General features: G+C 36.6%; 1 protein-coding gene across 6 annotated transcripts in view; it reads right to left on the bottom strand.

Annotated features, from left to right (window-relative positions):
- LOC138306911 (dynein axonemal heavy chain 1-like) overlaps positions 1–20,780 on the bottom strand; it is a 126,839-nt gene that overhangs the window by 15,017 nt on the left and 91,042 nt on the right. For all 6 annotated transcript variants that reach the window (XM_069247488.1, XM_069247505.1, XM_069247522.1 and 3 more), the window contains 2 exons: positions 19,772–19,867; positions 19,514–19,624 (listed from right to left, as the gene is read on the bottom strand). In XM_069247488.1, coding sequence (XP_069103589.1) covers positions 19,514–19,624; positions 19,772–19,867 — 207 coding nt within the window. The remainder of the gene's footprint in view (positions 1–19,513; positions 19,625–19,771; positions 19,868–20,780) is intronic.

The following is a 20,780-nucleotide window of genomic DNA, read 5'->3' as shown; positions in this document are numbered from 1 at the left end:
CAATTGTACAATCCCCACATAGTTTGACAATTGTACAATCCACACATAGTTTGACAATTGTACAATCCACACATAGTTTGACAATTGTACAATCCTCACATAGTTTGACAATTGTACAATCCACACATAGTTTGACAATTGTACAACTCACACATAGTTTGACAATTGTACAACCCACACATAGTTTTACAATTGTACAATCCACACATAGTTTGACAATTGTACAAGCCACACATAGTTTGACAATTGTACAATCCTCACATAGTTTGACAACTGTAAACCCACACATAGTTTGATTATTGTACAATCCTCACATAGTTTGATAACTGTACAATCCTCACATAGTTTGATAATTGTACAACCCACACATAGTTTGACAATTATACAATTCTCACATAGTTTGACAATTGTACAACCCACACATATTTTGACAATTGTACAATCCTCACATAGTTTGACAATTGCAAAATCCACACATAGTTTGACAATTGTATAATTCACACATAGTTTGACAATTGTATAATTCACACATAGTTTGACAAATGTACAATCCTCACATAGTTTGACAATTGTACAATCCACACATAGTTTGACAATTGTACAATCCACACATAGTTTGACACATCTGTACAACACACACATAGTTTGACAATTGTACAACCCACACATAGTTTGACAATTGCACAATCCCCACACAGTTTGACAATTGTACAATCCTCACATAGTTTGACAATTGTACAATCCTTACATAGTTTGACAATTGTACAATCCCCACACAGTTTGACAAATGTACAATCCTCACATAGTTTGACAATTGTACAACCCTCACACATAGTTTGACAATTGTACAATCCTCACATAGTTTGACAACTGTACAATCCACACATAGTTTGACAATTGTACAATCCTCACATAGTTTTACAATTGTACAATCCACACAAAGTTTGACAATTGTACAATCCTCATATAATTTGACAATTGTACAATCCTCACATAGTTTGATAACTGTACAACTCACACATAGTTTGACAATTGTACAACCCACACAGAGTTTTACAATTGTACAATCCACATATATTTGACAATTGTACAATCAACACATAGTTTGACAATTGTACAATCCTCACATAGTTTGACAATTGTACAATCCTCATATAATTTGACAATTATACAATCCTAACATAGTTTGATAACAGTACAACTCACACATAATTTGACAATTGTACAACCCACACAGAGTTTTACAATTGTACAATCCACATATATTTGACAATAGTACAATCAACACATAGTTTGACAATTGTACAATCCTCACATAGTTTGACAACTGTAAACCCACACATAGTTTGACAAATGTACTATCCTCACATAGTTTGACAACTGTAACAATCTTGACATAGTTTGACAATTGTACAACCCACATATAGTTTGACAATTGCACAATCCCCACACAGTTGGCAATTGTACCATCTTCACATAGTTTGACAATTGCACAATTCCCACACAGTTTGACAATCGTACAATCCACACATAGTTTGACAATTGTACAACCCACACATAGTTTGACAATTGTTAACCCACATATAGTTGTACAACCAACACTTTACCATAGTTTGACAATTGACCACAGATATACCACAGGTATGATTCTATACAGTATGACCATAGATATACCACAGTATGACCATATACAGTATGACCATATACAGTATGACCATATACAGTATGACCATATATACAGTATGACCATAGATATACCACAGTAAGACCATAAACAGTATGACCTTAGATATACCACAGTATAACCATATACAGTATGACCATAGATATACCACAGTGTAACCATATACAGTATGACCATAGATATACCACAGTATGACCATATACAGTATGACCAGATATACCAAAGTATGACCATAGATATACCACAGTATAACCATATACAGTATGACCATAGATATACCACAGTATGACCATATACAGTATGACCACAGATATACCAAAGTATGACCATAGATATACCACAGTATAACCATATATATAGTAATATACAGTATGACCATAGATATACCACAGTATGACATAGATATACCACAGTATAACCATAGATATACCACAGTATAACCATATAGAGTATTACCACAGTATAACCATAGATATACCACAGTATAACCATATTAACTAGTATGACCATAGATATACCACAGTATGACCATAGATATACCACACGTATGACCATAGATATACCACAGTATAACCATATACACTATGATAATATACAGTATGACCATAGATATACCACAGTATGACCATAGATATACCACAGTATGACCATATACAGTATGACCATAGATATACCACAGTATGACCATATACAGTATGACCATAGATATACACAGTATGACCATATACAGTATGACCATAGATATACCACAGTATGACCATATACAGTATGACCATAGATATACCACAGTATGACCATATACATATACCATAGATAATACCACAGTATGACCATAGATATACCACAGTATGACCATAGATATACCACAGTATGACCATAGAGTATAACCACAGTATGACCATAGACATACCACAGTATGACCATATACAGTATGACCATAGATATACCACAGTATGACCATATACAGTATGACCATAGATATACCACAGTATGACCATATACAGTATGACCATAGATATACCACAGTATGACCATATACAGTATGACCATAGATATACCAATAGAATACCACAGTATGACCATATACAGTATGCCATAGATATACCACAGTATGACCATATACAGTATGACCATAGATATACCACAGTATGACCATATACAGTATGACCATAGTATACACAGTATGACCATAGATATACCACAGTATGACCATAGATATACCACAGATATACCACAGTATGACCATATACAGTATGGCCATAGATATACCACAGTATGACCATATACATTATGACCATAGATATACCACAGTATGACCATAGATATACCACAGTATGACCATAGATATACCACAGTATGACCATATACAGTATGACCATAGATATACCACAGTATGACCATATACAGTATGACCATAGATATACCACAGTATGACCATATACAGTATGACCATAGATATACCACAGTATGACCATAGATATACCACAGTATGACCATAGATATACCACAGTATGACCATATACAGTATGACCATAGATATACCACAGTATGACCATAGATATACCACAGTATGACCATATACAGTATGACCATAGATATACCACAGTATGACCATATACAGTATGACCATAGATATACCACAGTATGACCATATACAGTATGACCATAGATATACCACAGTATGACCATATACAGTATGACCATAGATATACCACAGTATGACCATATACAGTATGACCATAGATATACCACAGTATGACCATAGATATACCACAGTATAACCATATACAGTATGACCATAGATATACCACAGTATGACCATAGATATACCACAGTATGACCATATACAGTATGACCATAGATATACCACAGTATGACCATATATACAGTATGACCATAGATATACCACAGTATGACCATATATACCACAGTATGACCATAGATATACCACAGTATAACCATATACAGTATGACCATAGATATACCACAGTATGACCATAGATATACCACAGTATAACCATAGATATACCACAGTATGACCATATACAGTATGACCATAGATATACCACAGTATAACCATATACAGTATGACCATAGATATACCACAGTATGACCATAGATATACCACAGTATAACCATAAAATCATAGATATACCACAGTATAACCATATACAGTATGACCATAGATATACCACAGTATGACCATATACAGTATGACCATAGATATACCACAGTATGACCATATACAGTATGACCATAGATATACCACAGTATAACCATATACAGTATGACCATAGATATACCACAGTATAACCATATACAGTATGACCATAGATATACCACAGTATGACCATATACAGTATGACCATAGATATACCACAGTATGACCATAGATATACCACAGTATAACCATATACAGTATGACCATAGATATACCACAGTATGACCATATACAGTATGACCATAGATATACCACAGTATGACCATAGATATACCACAGTATGACCATATACAGTATGACCATAGATATACCACAGTATGACCATATACAGTATGACCATAGATATACCACAGTATACCACACCATATACAGTATGACCATAGATATACCACAGTATGACCATATACAGTATGACCATAGATATACCACAGTATGACCATAGATATACCACAGTATGACCATATACAGTATGACCATAGATATACCACAGTATGACCATAGATATACCACAGTATGACCATATACAGTATGACCATATACAGTATGACCATAGATATACCACAGTATACCATATACATATGACCATAGATATACCTACAAATTATACCATAGATATACCACAGTATACCATATATACAGTATGACCATATAGATATACCATAGAATACACAGTATGATATACCCATAGATATACCACAGTATGACCATAGATATACCACAGTATATATACAGTATGACCATAGATATACCACAGTATGACCATAGTATAACCATATACAGTATGACCATAGATATACCTCAGTATGACCATATACAGTATGACCATAGATATACCTCAGTATACCATATACACAGTATGACCATAGATATACCACAGTATTGACATATACAGTATGACCATAGATATACCACAGTATGACCATATACAGTATGACCATAGATATACCACAGTATGACCATAGTATATACCACAGTATGACCATATACAGTATGACCATAGATATACCACAGTATGACCATATACAGTATGACCATATACAGTATGACCATAGATATACCACAGTATGACCATAGATATACCACAGTATGACCATATACAGTATGACCATAGATATACAACAGTAAGACCATAGATATACCACAGTATGACCATATACAGTATGACCATAGATATACCACAGTATGACCATATACAGTATGACCATAGATATACCACAGTATGACCATAGATATACCACAGTATGACCATATACAGTATGACCATAGATATACCACAGTATGACCATAGATATACCACAGTATGACCATATACAGTATGACCATAGATATACCACAGTATGACCATATACAGTATGACCATAGATATACCACAGTATGACCATAGATATACCACAGTATAACCATATACAGTATGACCATAGATATACCACAGTATGACCATAGATATACCACAGTATGACCATATACAGTATGACCATAGATATACCTCAGTATGACCATATACAGTATGACCATATACAGTATGACCATAGATATACCACAGTAAGACCATAGATATATACCACAGTATGACCATATATAGTATGACCATATACAGTATGACATATACAGTATATGACCATAAGATATACCTCAGTATGACCATAGATATACCACAGTATGACCATATACAGTATGACTATATACAGTATGACCTTAGATATACCACAATATGACCATAGATATACCACAGTATGACCATATACAGTATGACTATATACAGTATGACCTTAGATATACCACAATATGACCATAGATATACCACAGTATGACCATATATAGTATGACCATATACAGTATGACATATACAGTATGACCATAGATATACAACAGTAAGACCATAGATATACCACAGTAAGACCATATACAGTATGGCCATAGATATACCACAGTATGACCATAGATATACCACAGTAAGACCATATACAGTATGACCATCTACAGTATGACATGTAGACATACATGTACTCTAATGCCGTAGTATGAGCATCATTCCTATTGCCTGGTACATATCTGCCAAATATTGACAGTTGTACGATGAGATAACATGTGTGGACCTCTTAGGATCAAAAGCTGTTTCATTAATGGTCAGTACAACTGCTGAGGTCAGTCAATGAAACTGACCAGCAGCTGATGTCTGGGGTCAAAAGGTCATCTATTTACCCAGAAGAGACCTAGATATATCAGTGAGAACAGCAGAATGTTTACTATAGAGATTCAATGTATACATGACAAAATCAAACAAACAAATTAGCAAGCATATATCCAGATAGCATACTTTAAAATGTTCAGAAAACAAAACAGTTAACTTATCAACTTTGAAATCAAATTGTGAACAATACTTTATCGTTTTCATTAAACTGAATCATCTGTCCAACCCAATGCTCCGTACTTGTTTATCATAATTCTGGGTCAAACTGTTGAGAAAAACAAGTTGTATATTTGTAAAAACAAGTTGTATATTTGTAAAATTCTCCTTTACATTGAAGTGACAGAATAAGATATTGATATATCAAGTGACACAGGACAGGCCCGTGATACTGGTCACAGGTGAAATTGATTTGGCTGTATGACGACAATTTACTGACGACAAAGCTCGGACAATCCTAAGGCTAATAATACACAACATATGTTACAGATCTATCTTTTCAGTGAGAAATACATCAATAGTATTATAACAGGATTAATACAGACCTACTGAAGTCAAAGCTGGCACATGTGACGGATTGTCTGTATAGATCTATGTGGAAATTGGAGATGATTTCTGATGAAATTTTTACATACATCATATGTAATATTCTGTCATCAGGAAAGTGTTTTACAGATTAAACGTTATTACAAATCTGGATAGATCACTTAACACATTCAACACATTGAAACTCTTTTTTTAATTTTATGGTTATCAAATATTTTTGTTTATTCTTAATCTGTTCCAATTTATTGATTTGTGTCTGTGTGTTTCCACTAATGTACTAAATTAAGACCGACCCCTTCTATGTGTCCCTATATTTAGCCAGTGTATCAAACCCTTTATATAGCCCCTTCTATGTGTCCCTATATTTAGCCAGTGTATTAAACCCTTTATATAGCCCCTTCTACGTGTCCCTATATTAAGCCAGTGTATCAAACCCTTTATATAGCCCCTTCTATGTGTCCCTATATTTAGCCAGTGTATCAAACCCTTTATATAGCCCCTTCTACGTGTCCCTATATTTAGCCAGTGTATCAAACCCTTTATATAGCCCCTTCTATGTGTCCCTATATTTAGCCAGTGTATTAAACCCTTTATATAGCCCCTTCTATGTGTCCCTATATTTAGCCAGTGTATCATACCCTTTATATAGCCCCTTCTATGTGTCCCTATATCTACCTAGTGTATCAAACCCTTTATATAGCCCCTTCTATGTGTCCATATATTTAGCCAGTGTATTAAACCCTATATATAGCCCCTTCTATGTGTCCCTATATTTAGCCAGTGTATTAAACCCTTTATATAGCCCCTTCTATGTGTACATATATTTAGCCAGTGTATCAAACCCTTTATATAGCCCCTTCTACGTGTCCCTATATTTAGCCAGTGTATTAAACCCTAAATATAGCCCCTTCTATGTGTCCCTATATTTATCCAGTGTATTAAACCCTTTATATAGCCCCTTCTATGTGTCCCTATATTTAGCCAGTGTATCAAACCCTTTATATAGCCCCTTCTACGTGTCCCTATATTTAGCCAGTGTATCAAACCCTTTATATAGCCCCTTCTATGTGTCCCTATATTTAGCCAGTGTATTAAACCCTTTATATAGCCCCTTCTATGTGTCCCTATATTTAGCCAGTGTATTAAACCCTTTATATAGCCCCTTCTATCCGTCCCTATATTTAGCCAGTGCATTAAACTCTTTATATAGCCCCTTCTATGTGTCCCTATATTTAGCCAGTGTATTAAACTCTTTATATGGCCCCTTCTATGTGTCCCTATATTTAGCCAGTGTATTAAACTCTTTATATAGACCCTTCTATGTGTCCCTATATTTAGCCAGTGTATCAAACCCTTTATATAGCCCCTTCTATGTGTCCCTATATTTAGCCAGTGTATTAAACCCTTTATATAGCCCCTTCTATGTGTCCATATATTTAGCCAGTGTATTAAACCCTTTATATAGCCCTTTCTATGTGTCCCTATATTTAGCCAGTGTATTAAACCCTTTATATAGCCCCTTCCACGTGTCCCTATATTTAGCCATTGTATCAAACCCTTTATATAGCCCCTTCTACGTGTCCCTATATTTAGCAAGTGTATCAAACCCTTTATATAGCCCCTTCTATGTGTCCCTATATTTAGCCAGTGTATTAAACCCTTTATATAGCCCCTTCTATGTGTCCCTATATTTAGCCCGTGTATTAAACCCTTTATATAGCCCCTTCTATGTGTCCCTATATATAGCCCTTTCTATGTGTCCCTATATTTAGCCCGTGTATTAAACCCTTTATATAGCCCCTTCTATGTGTCCCTATATTTAGCCAGTGTATTAAACCCTTTATATAGCCCCTTCTATGTGTCCCTATATTTAGCCAATGTATTAAACCCTTTATATAGCCCCTTCTATGTGTCCCTATATTTAGCCAATGTATTAAACCCTTTATATAGCCCCTTCTATGTGACCCTATATTTAGCCAATGTATTAAACCCTTTATATAGCCCCTTCTATGTGTCCCTATATTTAGCCAATGTATTAAACCCTTTATATAGCCCCTTCTATGTGTCCCTATATTTAGCCAATGTATTAAACCCTTTATATAGCCCCTTCTATGTGTCCCTATATTTAGCCAATGTATTAAACCCTTTATATAGCCCCTTCTACGTGTCCCTATATTTAGCCAATGTATTAAACCCTTTATATAGCACTTTCATTTTAATCCTCTTATAGACCAGACTGGCTTCTGCATTCCTTAAGACCTTTATCTCGATTCCTCCCTCCCCTAATCATATTTCCTCCAGTTCTCTAGATAACATCATATGACTCCTAATATTTGCTACCTGTTTACTTGTTGTGTGTTTAACATTCATCAATCAAATCCTAATGAACTTTACTAAATATGTTTTCTGCTCACCAATATCCTAGTCATCAATCTACCAATTTTCTGGTCACTGTAAACATTCTTTTCTGTTCCTCTCCAACATTTAAACTTGTACTAGATATTACAGCATATTAAGCCTCCACTAATTAGAATACTGGCAGCTTCATGTTATTATTATTGATCTTATGCAAAAACAAGCATTCAGAAAATAAAGACACACAAAAAAAAAATCAATAAAATAAAGCAACACACTTATCAAACAAATGTGCAAAACTTCTACAAACATGTTTCAATGTCATCAAACGTGCATATTGAACTTACTTGGCCTATCATGAATGCTCAACACAAATCCAAATCTCTTACATCAACCATCACACAGATAAAATTATGTCAAAGTAAATTGAGGATTTTGATGTGAGTGTATAAGGATAGCTAGAACATGTTGTACTTAATTCAATAAGATTTGACAAAGTCTCATTAGTCACAGATACAGAATACTATGTACACTGTATATCAATAACGTATGTCCTAAACACATTCATGACACTTGTCGACAACATATCTGTTCATTTATAAACAGCATACTTGCAAGAAATAGATTTAGGAATGTATTTCATATTTTTGACAAGTGCAACAACACGTGTGAAAAATATCAAAGTTTCCATCTCACAAGATGGAATATTACTGGTATTCATAAAGAAACAAGGAATATTTTATTGATTACATTTGTTTCCTCGCTTCCATTTACAGAATACCTTCACTTATAGTTCCGCCAAAGGTTATTTCGCCATTTTCACAAAGTAATGACATAACATTCAAAATGATATTTTCACTGTCAATGCTGCATTCTAATTGGTCAAAAGTGAAATTGATAATTCACTTGAGTGAAGTATATCACTTGTATGTTCACTGTAAAACAAAAAAAGTAATAAATAACCATAACAAACTAACCTAAAAAGTACAATAGATATTTATTAGTACTCAAATTATCCTTAAATGTTTGGACATATCCTTAACAGTTCACTTTGTGTCGGTAAACACTTTTTGAAAACTTGATTCTGACTAGCTGATGGCTAGTTTGGCCAGTGAGTAATGTGGATGTGTCTGGTGAATTGCATTGTAGTAGCTGGTTGCTAGTTTGGACAGTGGTTAGTCTGAGTGTTTCTGGTGAAGTGTATAGTAGTAGCTGGTTGCTAGTTTGGACAGTGGGTAGTCTGAGTGTTTCTGGTGAAGTGTATTGTAGTAGCTGATTGCTAGTTTGGACGGTGGGTAGTCTGAGTGTTTCTGGTGAAGTGTATTGTAGTAGCTGGTTGCTAGTTTGGGTGACATTGTGGCTGATAGTCTGAGTGTTTCTGGTGAAGTGTATTGTAGTAGCTGATTGCTAGTTTGGACGGTGGGTAGTCTGAGTGTTTATTGTATAGCTGGTGAAGTGTATGAAGTGGTGTCGAGTGTTTCTGGTGAGTGTATGTAGTAGCTGATTGCTAGTTTGGACAGTGGGTAGTCTGAGTGTTTCTGGTGAAGTGTATTGTAGTAGCTGATTGCTAGTTTGGACAGTGGGTAGTCTGAGTGTTTCTGGTGAAGTGTATTGTAGTAGCTGATTGCTAGTTTGGACAGTGGTTAGTCTGAGTGTTTCTGGTGAAGTGTATTGTAGTAGCTGATTGCTAGTTTGGACAGTGGGTAGTCTGAGTGTTTCTGGTGAAGTGTATTGTAGTAGCTGATTGCTAGTTTGGACAGTGGTTAGTCTGAGTGTTTCTGGTGAAGTGTATTGTAGTAGCTGATTGCTAGTTTGGACAGTGGGTAGTCTGAGTGTTTCTGGTGAAGTGTATTGTAGTAGCTGATTGCTAGTTTGGACAGTGAGTAGTCTGAGTGTTTCTGGTGAAGTGTATAGTAGTGGCTGGTTGCTAGTTTGGACAGTGGGTAGTCTGAGTGTTTCTGGTGAAGTGTATATGTAGTAGCTGATTGCTAGTTTGGACAGTGGGTTAGTCTGAGTGTTTCTGGTGAATTGTATTGTAGTAGCTGATTGCTAGTTTGGACAGTGGGTAGTCTGAGTGTTTCTGGTGAAGTGTTAGTATGTAGCTGGCTAGTTTGGACAGTAGGGTAGTCTGAGTGTTTCTGGTGAAGTGTATGTAGTAGCTGATTGCTAGTTTGGACAGTGGTTAGTCTGAGTGTTTCTGGTGAAGTGTATAGTAGTAGCTGATTGCTAGTTTGGACAGTGGGTAGTCTGAGTGTTTTCTGGTGAAGTGTATAGTAGTAGCTGATTGCTAGTTTGGACAGTGGTAGTCTGAGTGTTTCTGGTGAAGTGTATTGTAGTAGCTGATTGCTAGTTTGGACAGTGGGTAGTCTGAGTGTTTCTGGTGAAGTGTATTGTAGTAGCTGATTGCTAGTTTGGACAGTGGTTAGTCTGAGTGTTTCTGGTGAAGTGTATTGTAGTAGCTGATTGCTAGTTTGGACAGTGGGTAGTCTGAGTGTTTCTGGTGAAGTGTATTGTAGTAGCTGATTAGCTAGTTTGGACAGTGGTTAGTCTGGAGTGTTTATGGTGAAGTGTATTGTAGTAGCTGATTGCTAGTTTGGACAGTGGGTAGTCTGAGTGTTTCTGGTGAAGTGTATTGTAGTAGCTGATTGTTAGTTTGGACAGTGGGTAGTCTGAGTGTTTCTGGTGAAGTGTATTGTAGTAGCTGATTGCTAGTTTGGACAGTGGTTAGTCTGAGTGTTTCTGGTGAAGTGTATTGTAGTAGCTGATTGCTAGTTTGGACAGTGAGTTAGTCTGAGTGTTTCTGGTGAATTGTATTGTAGTAGCTGATTGCTAGTTTGGACAGTGGTAGTCTGAGTGTTTCTGGTGAAGTGTATTGTAGTAGCTGATTGCTAGTTTGGACAGTGGTTAGTCTGAGTGTTTCTGGTGAAGTGTATTGTAGTAGCTGATTGCTAGTTTGGACAGTGGGTAGTCTGAGTGTTTCTGGTGAAGTGTATGTAGTAGCTGATTGCTAGTTTGGACAGTGGTTATTCTGAGTGTTTCTGGTGAAGTGTATTGTAGTAGCTGATTGCTAGTTTGGACAGTGGGTAGTCTGAGTGTTTCTGGTGAAGTGTATTGTAGTAGCTGATTGCTAGTTTGGACAGTGGGTTAGTCTGAGTGTTTCTGGTGAAGTGTATTGTAGTAGCTGATTGCTAGTTTGGCAGTGTTGTGGTGTTTCTGGTGAAGTGTATATAGTAGTAGCTGATTGCTAGTTTGGACAGTGGTAATCTGAGTGTTTCTGGTGAAGTGTATTGTAGTAGCTGATTGCTAGTTTGGACAGTGGTTAGTCTGAGTGTTTCTGGTGAAGTGTATTGTAGTAGCTGATTGCTAGTTTGGACAGTGGTTAGTCTGAGTGTTTCTGGTGAAAGTGTATTGTAGTAGCTGATTGCTAGTTTGGACAGTGGGTAGTCTGAGTGTTTCTGGTGAAGTGTATTGTAGTAGCTGATTGCTAGTTTGGAAGGGTGTAGAGTGTTTCTGGTGAAGTGTATTGTAGTAGCTGATTGCTAGTTTGGACAGTGGGTAGTCTGAGTGTTTCTGGTGAAGTGTATTGTAGTAGCTGATTGCTAGTTTGGACAGTGGGTAGTCTGAGTGTTTCTGGTGAAGTGTATTGTAGTAGCTGATTGCTAGTTTGGACAGTGGTTAGTCTGAGTGTTTCTGGTGAAGTGTATTGTAGTAGCTGATTGCTAGTTTGGACAGTGGGTAGTCTGAGTGTTTCTGGTGAAGTGTATTGTAGTAGCTGATTGCTAGTTTGGACAGTGGTTAGTCTGAGTGTTTCTGGTGAATTGTATTGTAGTAGCTGATTGCTAGTTTGGACAGTGGGTAGTCTGAGTGTTTCTGGTGAAGTGTATTGTAGTAGCTGATTGCTAGTTTGGACAGTGGTTAGTCTGAGTGTTTCTGGTGAAGTGTATTGTAGTAGCTGATTGCTAGTTTGGACAGTGGTTAGTCTGAGTGTTTCTGGTGAAGTGTATTGTAGTAGCTGATTGCTAGTTTGGACAGTGGGTAGTCTGAGTGTTTCTGGTGAAGTGTATTGTAGTAGCTGATTGCTAGTTTGGACAGTGGGTAGTCTGAGTGTTTCTGGTGAAGTGTATTGTAGTAGCTGATTGCTAGTTTGGACAGTGGGTAGTCTGAGTGTTTCTGAGTGTTGGTTGCTAGTTTGGACAGTGGGTAAGTGTTTCTGGTGAATTGTAGTAGTAGCTGATTGCTAGTTTGGACAGTGGGTAGTCTGAGTGTTTCTGGTGAAGTGTATAGTAGTAGCTGATTGCTAGTTTGGACAGTGGTTAGTCTGAGTGTTTCTGGTGAAGTGTATTGTAGTAGCTGATTGCTAGTTTGGCCAGTGAGTAATGTGGGTGTTTCTGGTGAAGTGTATTGTAGTAGCTGATTGCTAGTTTGGACAGTGGGTAGTCTGAGTGTTTCTGGTGAAGTGTATTGTAGTAGCTGATTGCTAGTTTGGACAGTGGTTAGTCTGAGTGTTTCTGGTGAAGTGTATTGTAGTAGCTGATTGCTAGTTTGGACAGTGAGTAATGTGAGTGTTTCTGGTGAAGTGTATTGTAGTAGCTGATTGCTAGTTTGGACAGTGGTTAGTCTGAGTGTTTCTGGTGAAGTGTATTGTAGTAGCTGATTGCTAGTTTGGACAGTGGGTAGTCTGAGTGTTTCTGGTGAAGTGTATAGTAGTAGCTGATTGCTAGTTTGGACAGTGGGTAGTCTGAGTGTTTCTGGTGAAGTGTATTGTAGTAGCTGATTGCTAGTTTGGACGTGGGTAGTCTGAGTGTTTCTGTGTATGTATTGTTTTTGGTGAATCTGTATTGTAGTAGCTGATGATTGCTAGTTTGGACAGTGGTTAGTCTGAGTGTTTCTGGTGAAGTGTATTGTAGTAGCTGGTTGCTAGTTTGGACAGTGGTTAGTCTGAGTGTTTCTGGTGAAGTGTATTGTAGTAGCTGATTGCTAGTTTGGACAGTGGGTAGTCTGAGTGTTTCTGGTGAAGTGTATTGTAGTAGCTGATTGCTAGTTTGGACATGGTACAGTGTTTCTGGTGAATGTCTTGAGTAGTTGCTAGTTTGGACAGTGGTAGTCTGAGTGAGTGTATTGTAGTAGCTGATTTGCAGTGGTAGTTTGGACAGTATTGTAGTAGCTGATTGCTAGTTTGGACAGTGGGTAGTCTGAGTGTTTCTGGTGAAGTGTATAGTAGTAGCTGATTGCTAGTTTGGACAGTGGTAGTCTGAGTGTTTCTGGTGAAAATGTATTGTAGTAGCTGATTGCTAGTTTGGACAGTGGTTAGTCTGAGTGTTTCTGGTGAATTGTATTGTAGTAGCTGATTGCTAGTTTGGACAGTGGGTAGTCTGAGTGTTTCTGGTGAAGTGTATTGTAGTAGCTGATTGCTAGTTTGGGACAGTGGTAGTCGAGTGTTTCTGGTGAAGTGTATTGTAGTAGCTGATTGCTAGTTTGGACAGTGGGTAGTCTGAGTGTTTCTGGTGAAGTGTATTGTAGTAGCTGATTGCTAGTTTGGACAGTGGGTAGTCTGAGTGTTTCTGGTGAAGTGTATTGTAGTAGCTGATTGCTAGTTTGGACAGTGGTTAGTCTGAGTGTTTCTGGTGAAGTGTATTGTAGTAGCTGATTGCTAGTTTGGACAGTGAGTAAGTCTGAGTGTTTCTGGTGAAGTGTATTGTAGTAGCTGATTGCTAGTTTGGACAGTGGGTAGTCTGAGTGTTTCTGGTGAATTGTATTGTAGTAGCTGATTGCTAGTTTGGACAGTGGTTAGTCTGAGTGTTTCTGGTGAAGTGTATTGTAGTAGCTGATTGCTAGTTTGGACAGTGGTTAGTCTGAGTGTTTCTGGTGAAGTGTATTGTAGTAGCTGATTGCTAGTTTGGACAGTGGGTAGTCTGAGTGTTTCTGGTGAAGTGTATAGTAGTAGCTGATTGCTAGTTTGGACAGTGGTAGTTTGAGTGTTTCTGGTGAAGTTGTATTGTAGTAGCTGATTGCTAGTTTGGACAGTGGGTAGTCTGAGTGTTTCTGGTGAATTGTATTGTAGTAGCTGATTGCTAGTTTGGACAGTGAGTTAGTCTGAGTGTTTCTGGTGAAGTGTATTGTAGTAGCTGATTGCTAGTTTGGACAGTGAGTAGTGTGAGTGTTTTCTGGTGAATTGTATTGTAGTAGCTGTTGCTAGTTTGGACAGTGGTTAGTCTGAGTGTTTCTGGTGAAGTGTATTGTAGTAGCTGGTTCCTAGTTTGGACAGTGGGTAATGTGGGTGTTTCTGGTGAATTGTATTGTAGTAGCTGATTGCTAGTTTGGACAGTGGGTATAGTCTGAGTGTTTTCTGGTGAAGTGTATTGTAGTAGCTGATTGCTAGTTTGGACAGTGGGTAGTCTGAGTGTTTCTGGTGAATTGTATTGTAGTAGCTGATTGCTAGTTTGGACAGTGGGTTAGTCTGAGTGTTTCTGGTGAAGTGTATTGTAGTAGCTGATTGCTAGTTTGGACAGTGGGTAGTCTGAGTGTTTCTGGTGAAGTGTATTGTAGTAGCTGGTTGCTAGTTTGGACAGTGGTTAGTCTGAGTGTTTCTGGTGAAGTGTATTGTAGTAGCTGGTTGCTAGTTTGGACAGTGGGTAGTCTGAGTGTTTCTGGTGAAGTGTATAGTAGTAGCTGATTGCTAGTTTGGACAGTGGGTAGTCTGAGTGTTTCTGGTGAAGTGTATTGTAGTAGCTGATTGCTAGTTTGGACAGTGGGTAGTCTGAGTGTTTCTGGTGAAGTGTATTGTAGTAGCTGATTGCTAGTTTGGACAGTGGGTAGTCTGAGTGTTTCTGGTGAAGAGTATTGTAGTAGCTGATTGCTAGTTTGAACGGTGAATAATGTAGGTGCTTCCGGTAAAGTGTATTGTAGTAGCTGATTGCTAGTTTGGACAGTGGGTAGTCTGAGTGTTTCTGGTGAAGTGTATAGTAGTAGTAGCTGATTGCTAGTTTGGACAGTGGTTAGTCTGAGTGTTTCTGGTGAAGTGTATTGTAGTAGCTGATTGCTAATTTGGACAGTGGGTAGTCTGAGTGTTTCTGGTGAAGTGTATAGTAGTAGCTGGTAGAGGTGTTTCTGGTGATGTGTATTGTAGTAGCTGATTGCTAGTTTGGACGGTGGGTAGTCTGAGTGTTTCTGGTGAAGTGTATTGTAGTAGCTGATTGCTAGTTTGGACAGTGGTTAGTCTGAGTGTTTCTGGTGAAGTGTATAGTAGTAGCTGATTGCTAGTTTGGACAGTGGTTAGTCTGAGTGTTTCTGGTGAAGTGTATTGTAGTAGCTGGTTGCTAGTTTGGCCAGTGAAATGTAAACTGTCCTTCATTTTATATAGATGTTAGCTACCTATCTTCTAAATTTACTTTTTATATGGACATTAGTTTGTTGAATATCTACAGGCATTCACTGCACATTTATTTTACATCTCAAATCTCCTTAGCAAATTTTCTGCAGGATTTATTTTGTGATTTTTCTTATTTCAAGAACCTTAGATGTTGACAATTTAATACTCAGTCGAATTAGTGGAGAGAAAAATCCTTCATATATAGATTTTTTTTACATAAGGAACAGCTTGACTGACTCTAAACTGATTATTTGTTTTAAGCCGATTACTACCAATTTGAATCTATAAACTATGAAATGATCTACGTCTATCATTTTATATCAGATCTTACAAAAGTTGTTGTACTTCAGAAATTATCAATTTTCTTTCTTATTCTGATGTTTTGTAAAGGCAACTTATATATATATATATAGAATAAATAGATATAAAATTTCCTTGTGATAGAATTAAAATGTTAAAAAACAAAAATTGAATAGGTCTGCAATCTCTAGCGTTTTCGCAGCTTTGCTGCTCATCAGGAGATGTTTAATGATGATGTTAGCACTTTTGCAGTTTCGCTGCTCATCAGGAGATGTTTAATGATGATGTTAGCACTTTTGCAGTTTCGCTGCTCATCAGGAGATGTTTAATGTTGATGATGTTAACAGTTTGATGAAACTTTGGAATGGATGAAATGTAAACTATTTTCATCTTGGTAACAATGATATTAAGATTCCAAATTTAGTCGCCTTTCACAATCATGCAGTAGGGCAGCAGGCATAATTCTAACATCCTATCTCAGTGAAGACGTTGCTTGAAATTAAGCTCATAAAACAAGTCTAAATAGTTTAAAATCCTACTTAAAACATGGGAAAACAGCATATGCTTAGTGGATAGATGATACCATTAATTTAATATGACCCAATTTATGCACGTGACCTAGCCAATGTGACCCTAGGATGTAATCATCTTAAGCAGGTTATGTCAAGATCCTTATGCAGTACTAAACATTAATTTCAAGCTATCAAATCTTTGAAAAATTATAGTTTTCAGCAAAAATATTAACGTTTTTAATGCTAAAATAGAATAAATGCTTAACTAGGTCACTGTGACCTACTTTTTAAACTTTTCATTAGTCTTCACAAACCCAATATTTACAGGCAAAATCTGCAAAAAATGTTATCTCTATTCTAATATTTAATCAATTAGGACTTAAACAATGAAAATGTGAATTTTCACCCTTTGACCTCTGCAATTACCATGAGCGCAGAAAAAATCGGATATTCTGAATTGCATACAATAAGCAGCTGACCCTAAGGTATCTTCATGCAAAATATTTTGTTTATCAATGAGTGGCCGTCAAACGGCCCAAAGTGATACCTCTCCTTTGTTTTTCAAATTCAATCAATTTTTGCTATCGTTGAAAGTGTTTCAATTCATAGTTGAATATACCGGGGGTATCTTAAAAAACTACCACTGCAGTATAATTATTTTTCCCCTCAAATTTGATGCAAATATATGCATTTGAAACTATATGATAGCCTGTTCCTTTCCATATATATAAATGTAAATTCTATTCAAATTTTTTCTGTATAAATAAAATTCTCAATATTCAGTTCCTTTTAAATGACAGATTGATAGATCAAATTCTTCTGACAGTACCTTTAAGTACAATGGTTCAAAATAACTCCAACAATTAATTATCTAATCAGTAACCTAATCAGTGACAAATAATTAAAACATGAATTAAAATTCAAAAGTGGAATTTATAGTTTTCACTCTATTGTCTTCTAATGACAATTATATCATTAATTCTTGAATCTTATATTTGAAAATAGACTTGGTAACCATACAATATTTCAATGTGAAATTTGTTAACAATCAGTTAATTAATTCTACAATGAACTCAAAATACCGTTTCTGTATCGCCCCCAGTTTTAGTGTATTTTCCTCTCTGAAGCTACTACAGAGGTCTTTACAAACCACACTAGTTTTGGTGTATGTGTGTTTGTTAGATTGTGAGAACGTCAATAATAACTCTCATTAATCTGCCAGGCCTACATAATACTGTCAGGTGTTCACCTCCAAGTTATTGGCGGCCATGTTAAAGTGTCTGATGGCCTGAGGGCTAACCAACCACACTATGATCTCCTAACAGGTCCATGCTCGTCATTTTACCACCAAACATTTAACAGGAGTAGTTGTGGCTAAGGCAAACATTTACTCTAGCATGAAAATTGTATTTCTTAACACTTTCATAAATACATGTGTTGAAATCAAAAATTTATAAACTTTCTTATCAAAGTTTTATTTTCTCTGCTAGTCAATAATTCATACACTATGTTTCGAATTAAAGCTTTGAAACCTCATCATAAATATTCTGTACCCTAATTGAGTTTACTTAGCATCATTTTTAGCAGCACATCTGCTCTTTCTCCACAAAGTTAGTCTTTTTTGTCTTATATATGTTGGCCCCTAAAGCATATTTACAGGTTCAGTTTTAGAGGTAAATACATCACAGTTGTAGCTGACAGGGCAATTAAGATGTATTTTATTTCTGGCTTAATTATTAACCGGTCACTATCATCTACTGACATCAGTCAAATGATAATTAAACCTGTCAAGCAAGAGTCTGGGGATTCATTCCTCCAAGGTCAAAGGTCAATGTGATTACACCCATTTATTAATCTTAATTATGCACATCAATACTTGTGTATATAAATCACTGTATATTGATCAATCTTGTTTCTTTAAAAACATCTGATAAAAACAAAGAATGCCAGCATTCAAATTAAGTTAATATCAAATCAATTAGTCACAAGAAATGAATAATCAATTGCAATTTAAATTTAAATTCATGATTTTGAATTAATGAAATGTATCAAACTAACAACAGTGCTTTCCCCACCCCAATGATAATCTACTGTGGACAATGAACAGAAACTGGTGCCACTGTGATGTGACAGAAATAACAGTTAACTGGGGCAAGGGAGATAATTCAACTACAACAACTGCAAGAATTAATAATAAAATTAATAAAAAAAAATTGCACAAATTACTTGAGTATATGTTTAAATATAATTTATCTTCTCTGGAAATCAGATGGTTCTGACTTTAATGAGCTATTCTGACCTATGACCTTTGAACTGGGTTTCAGATGAACTTACTCACCTCGAAATCAAAGGCTATGATGTCGATAGAGGTGATACTTTTCCTGGCATAGTTCTGGAGAGTTCCAGTGAGGAAAGCTTGTGGGAAGAAAAATCCAGAAATCCAATATACCTGCAAGAAAATGCACCAAAATAAGTGGTCTGTGGAATATTGTTGGTGTAAAATTACACACCATTCTTATTTTTATAGACATTTTGTTTTTTTCTGTATACAGTAGAAATTAAAAGAGAAGAAAAGTACAAAAAAAGGCCCACTTACTTTGGGCATTCCTTGGTCGATCCAGTTGTTGATAAAAACCATTCTAGTCTGGAGATCAATTACCCAGGCAGCTAGAGGCTTCAGTGAAGGGTAGGCCTACAACAGATATATCTAATTAGGCATTGTAGTGACGGGTAGGCCTACAACAGATGCTATCTAATTAGTCATTGTAGTGACGGGTAGGCCTACAACAGATGCTATCTAATTAGGCATTGTAGTGACGGGTAGGCCTACAACAGATGATATCTAATTAGGCATTGTAGTGACGGGTAGGCCTACAACAGATGATATCTAATTAGGCATTGTAGTGACGGGTAGGCCTACAACAGATGATATCTAATTAGGCATTGTAGTGACGGGTAGGCCTACAACAGATGATATCTAATTAGGCATTGTAGTGACGGGTAGGCCTACAACAGATGATATCTAATTAGGCATTGTAGTGACGGGTAGGCCTACAACAGATGATATCTAATTAGGCATTGTAGTGACGGGTAGGCCTACAACAGATGATATCTAATTAGGCATTGTAGTGACGGGTAGGCCTACAACAGATGATATCTAATTAGGCATTGTAGTGACGGGTAGGCCTACAACAGATGATATCTAATTAGGCATTGCAGTGACGGGTAGGCCTACAACAGATGATATCTAAATAGGCATTGTAGTGACCAGTAGGCCTACAACAGATGATATCTAATTAGGCATTGTAGTGACAGGTAGGCCTACAACAGATGATATCTAATTAGGCATTGTAGTGACGGGTAGGCCTACAACAGATGATATCTAATAAGGCATTGTAGTGATGGGTAAGCTTACAACAGATGATATCTAATTAGGCATTGTAGTGATGGGTAGGCCTACAAAAGATGCTATCTAATTAGACATTGTAGTGACGGGTAGGCCTACAACAGATGATATCTAATTAGGCATTGCAGTGACGGGTAGGCCTACAACAGATGATATCTAATTAGGCATTGTAGTGACGGGTAGGCCTACAACAGATGAT

Source organism: Argopecten irradians, chromosome 1 (assembly GCF_041381155.1).
Source record: "Argopecten irradians isolate NY chromosome 1, Ai_NY, whole genome shotgun sequence".
Lineage (NCBI taxonomy): Eukaryota > Metazoa > Mollusca > Bivalvia > Pectinida > Pectinidae > Argopecten > Argopecten irradians.
Note: the sequence above shows the minus strand (reverse complement) of the source record. Positions and strands in the feature narration are given on the sequence as shown.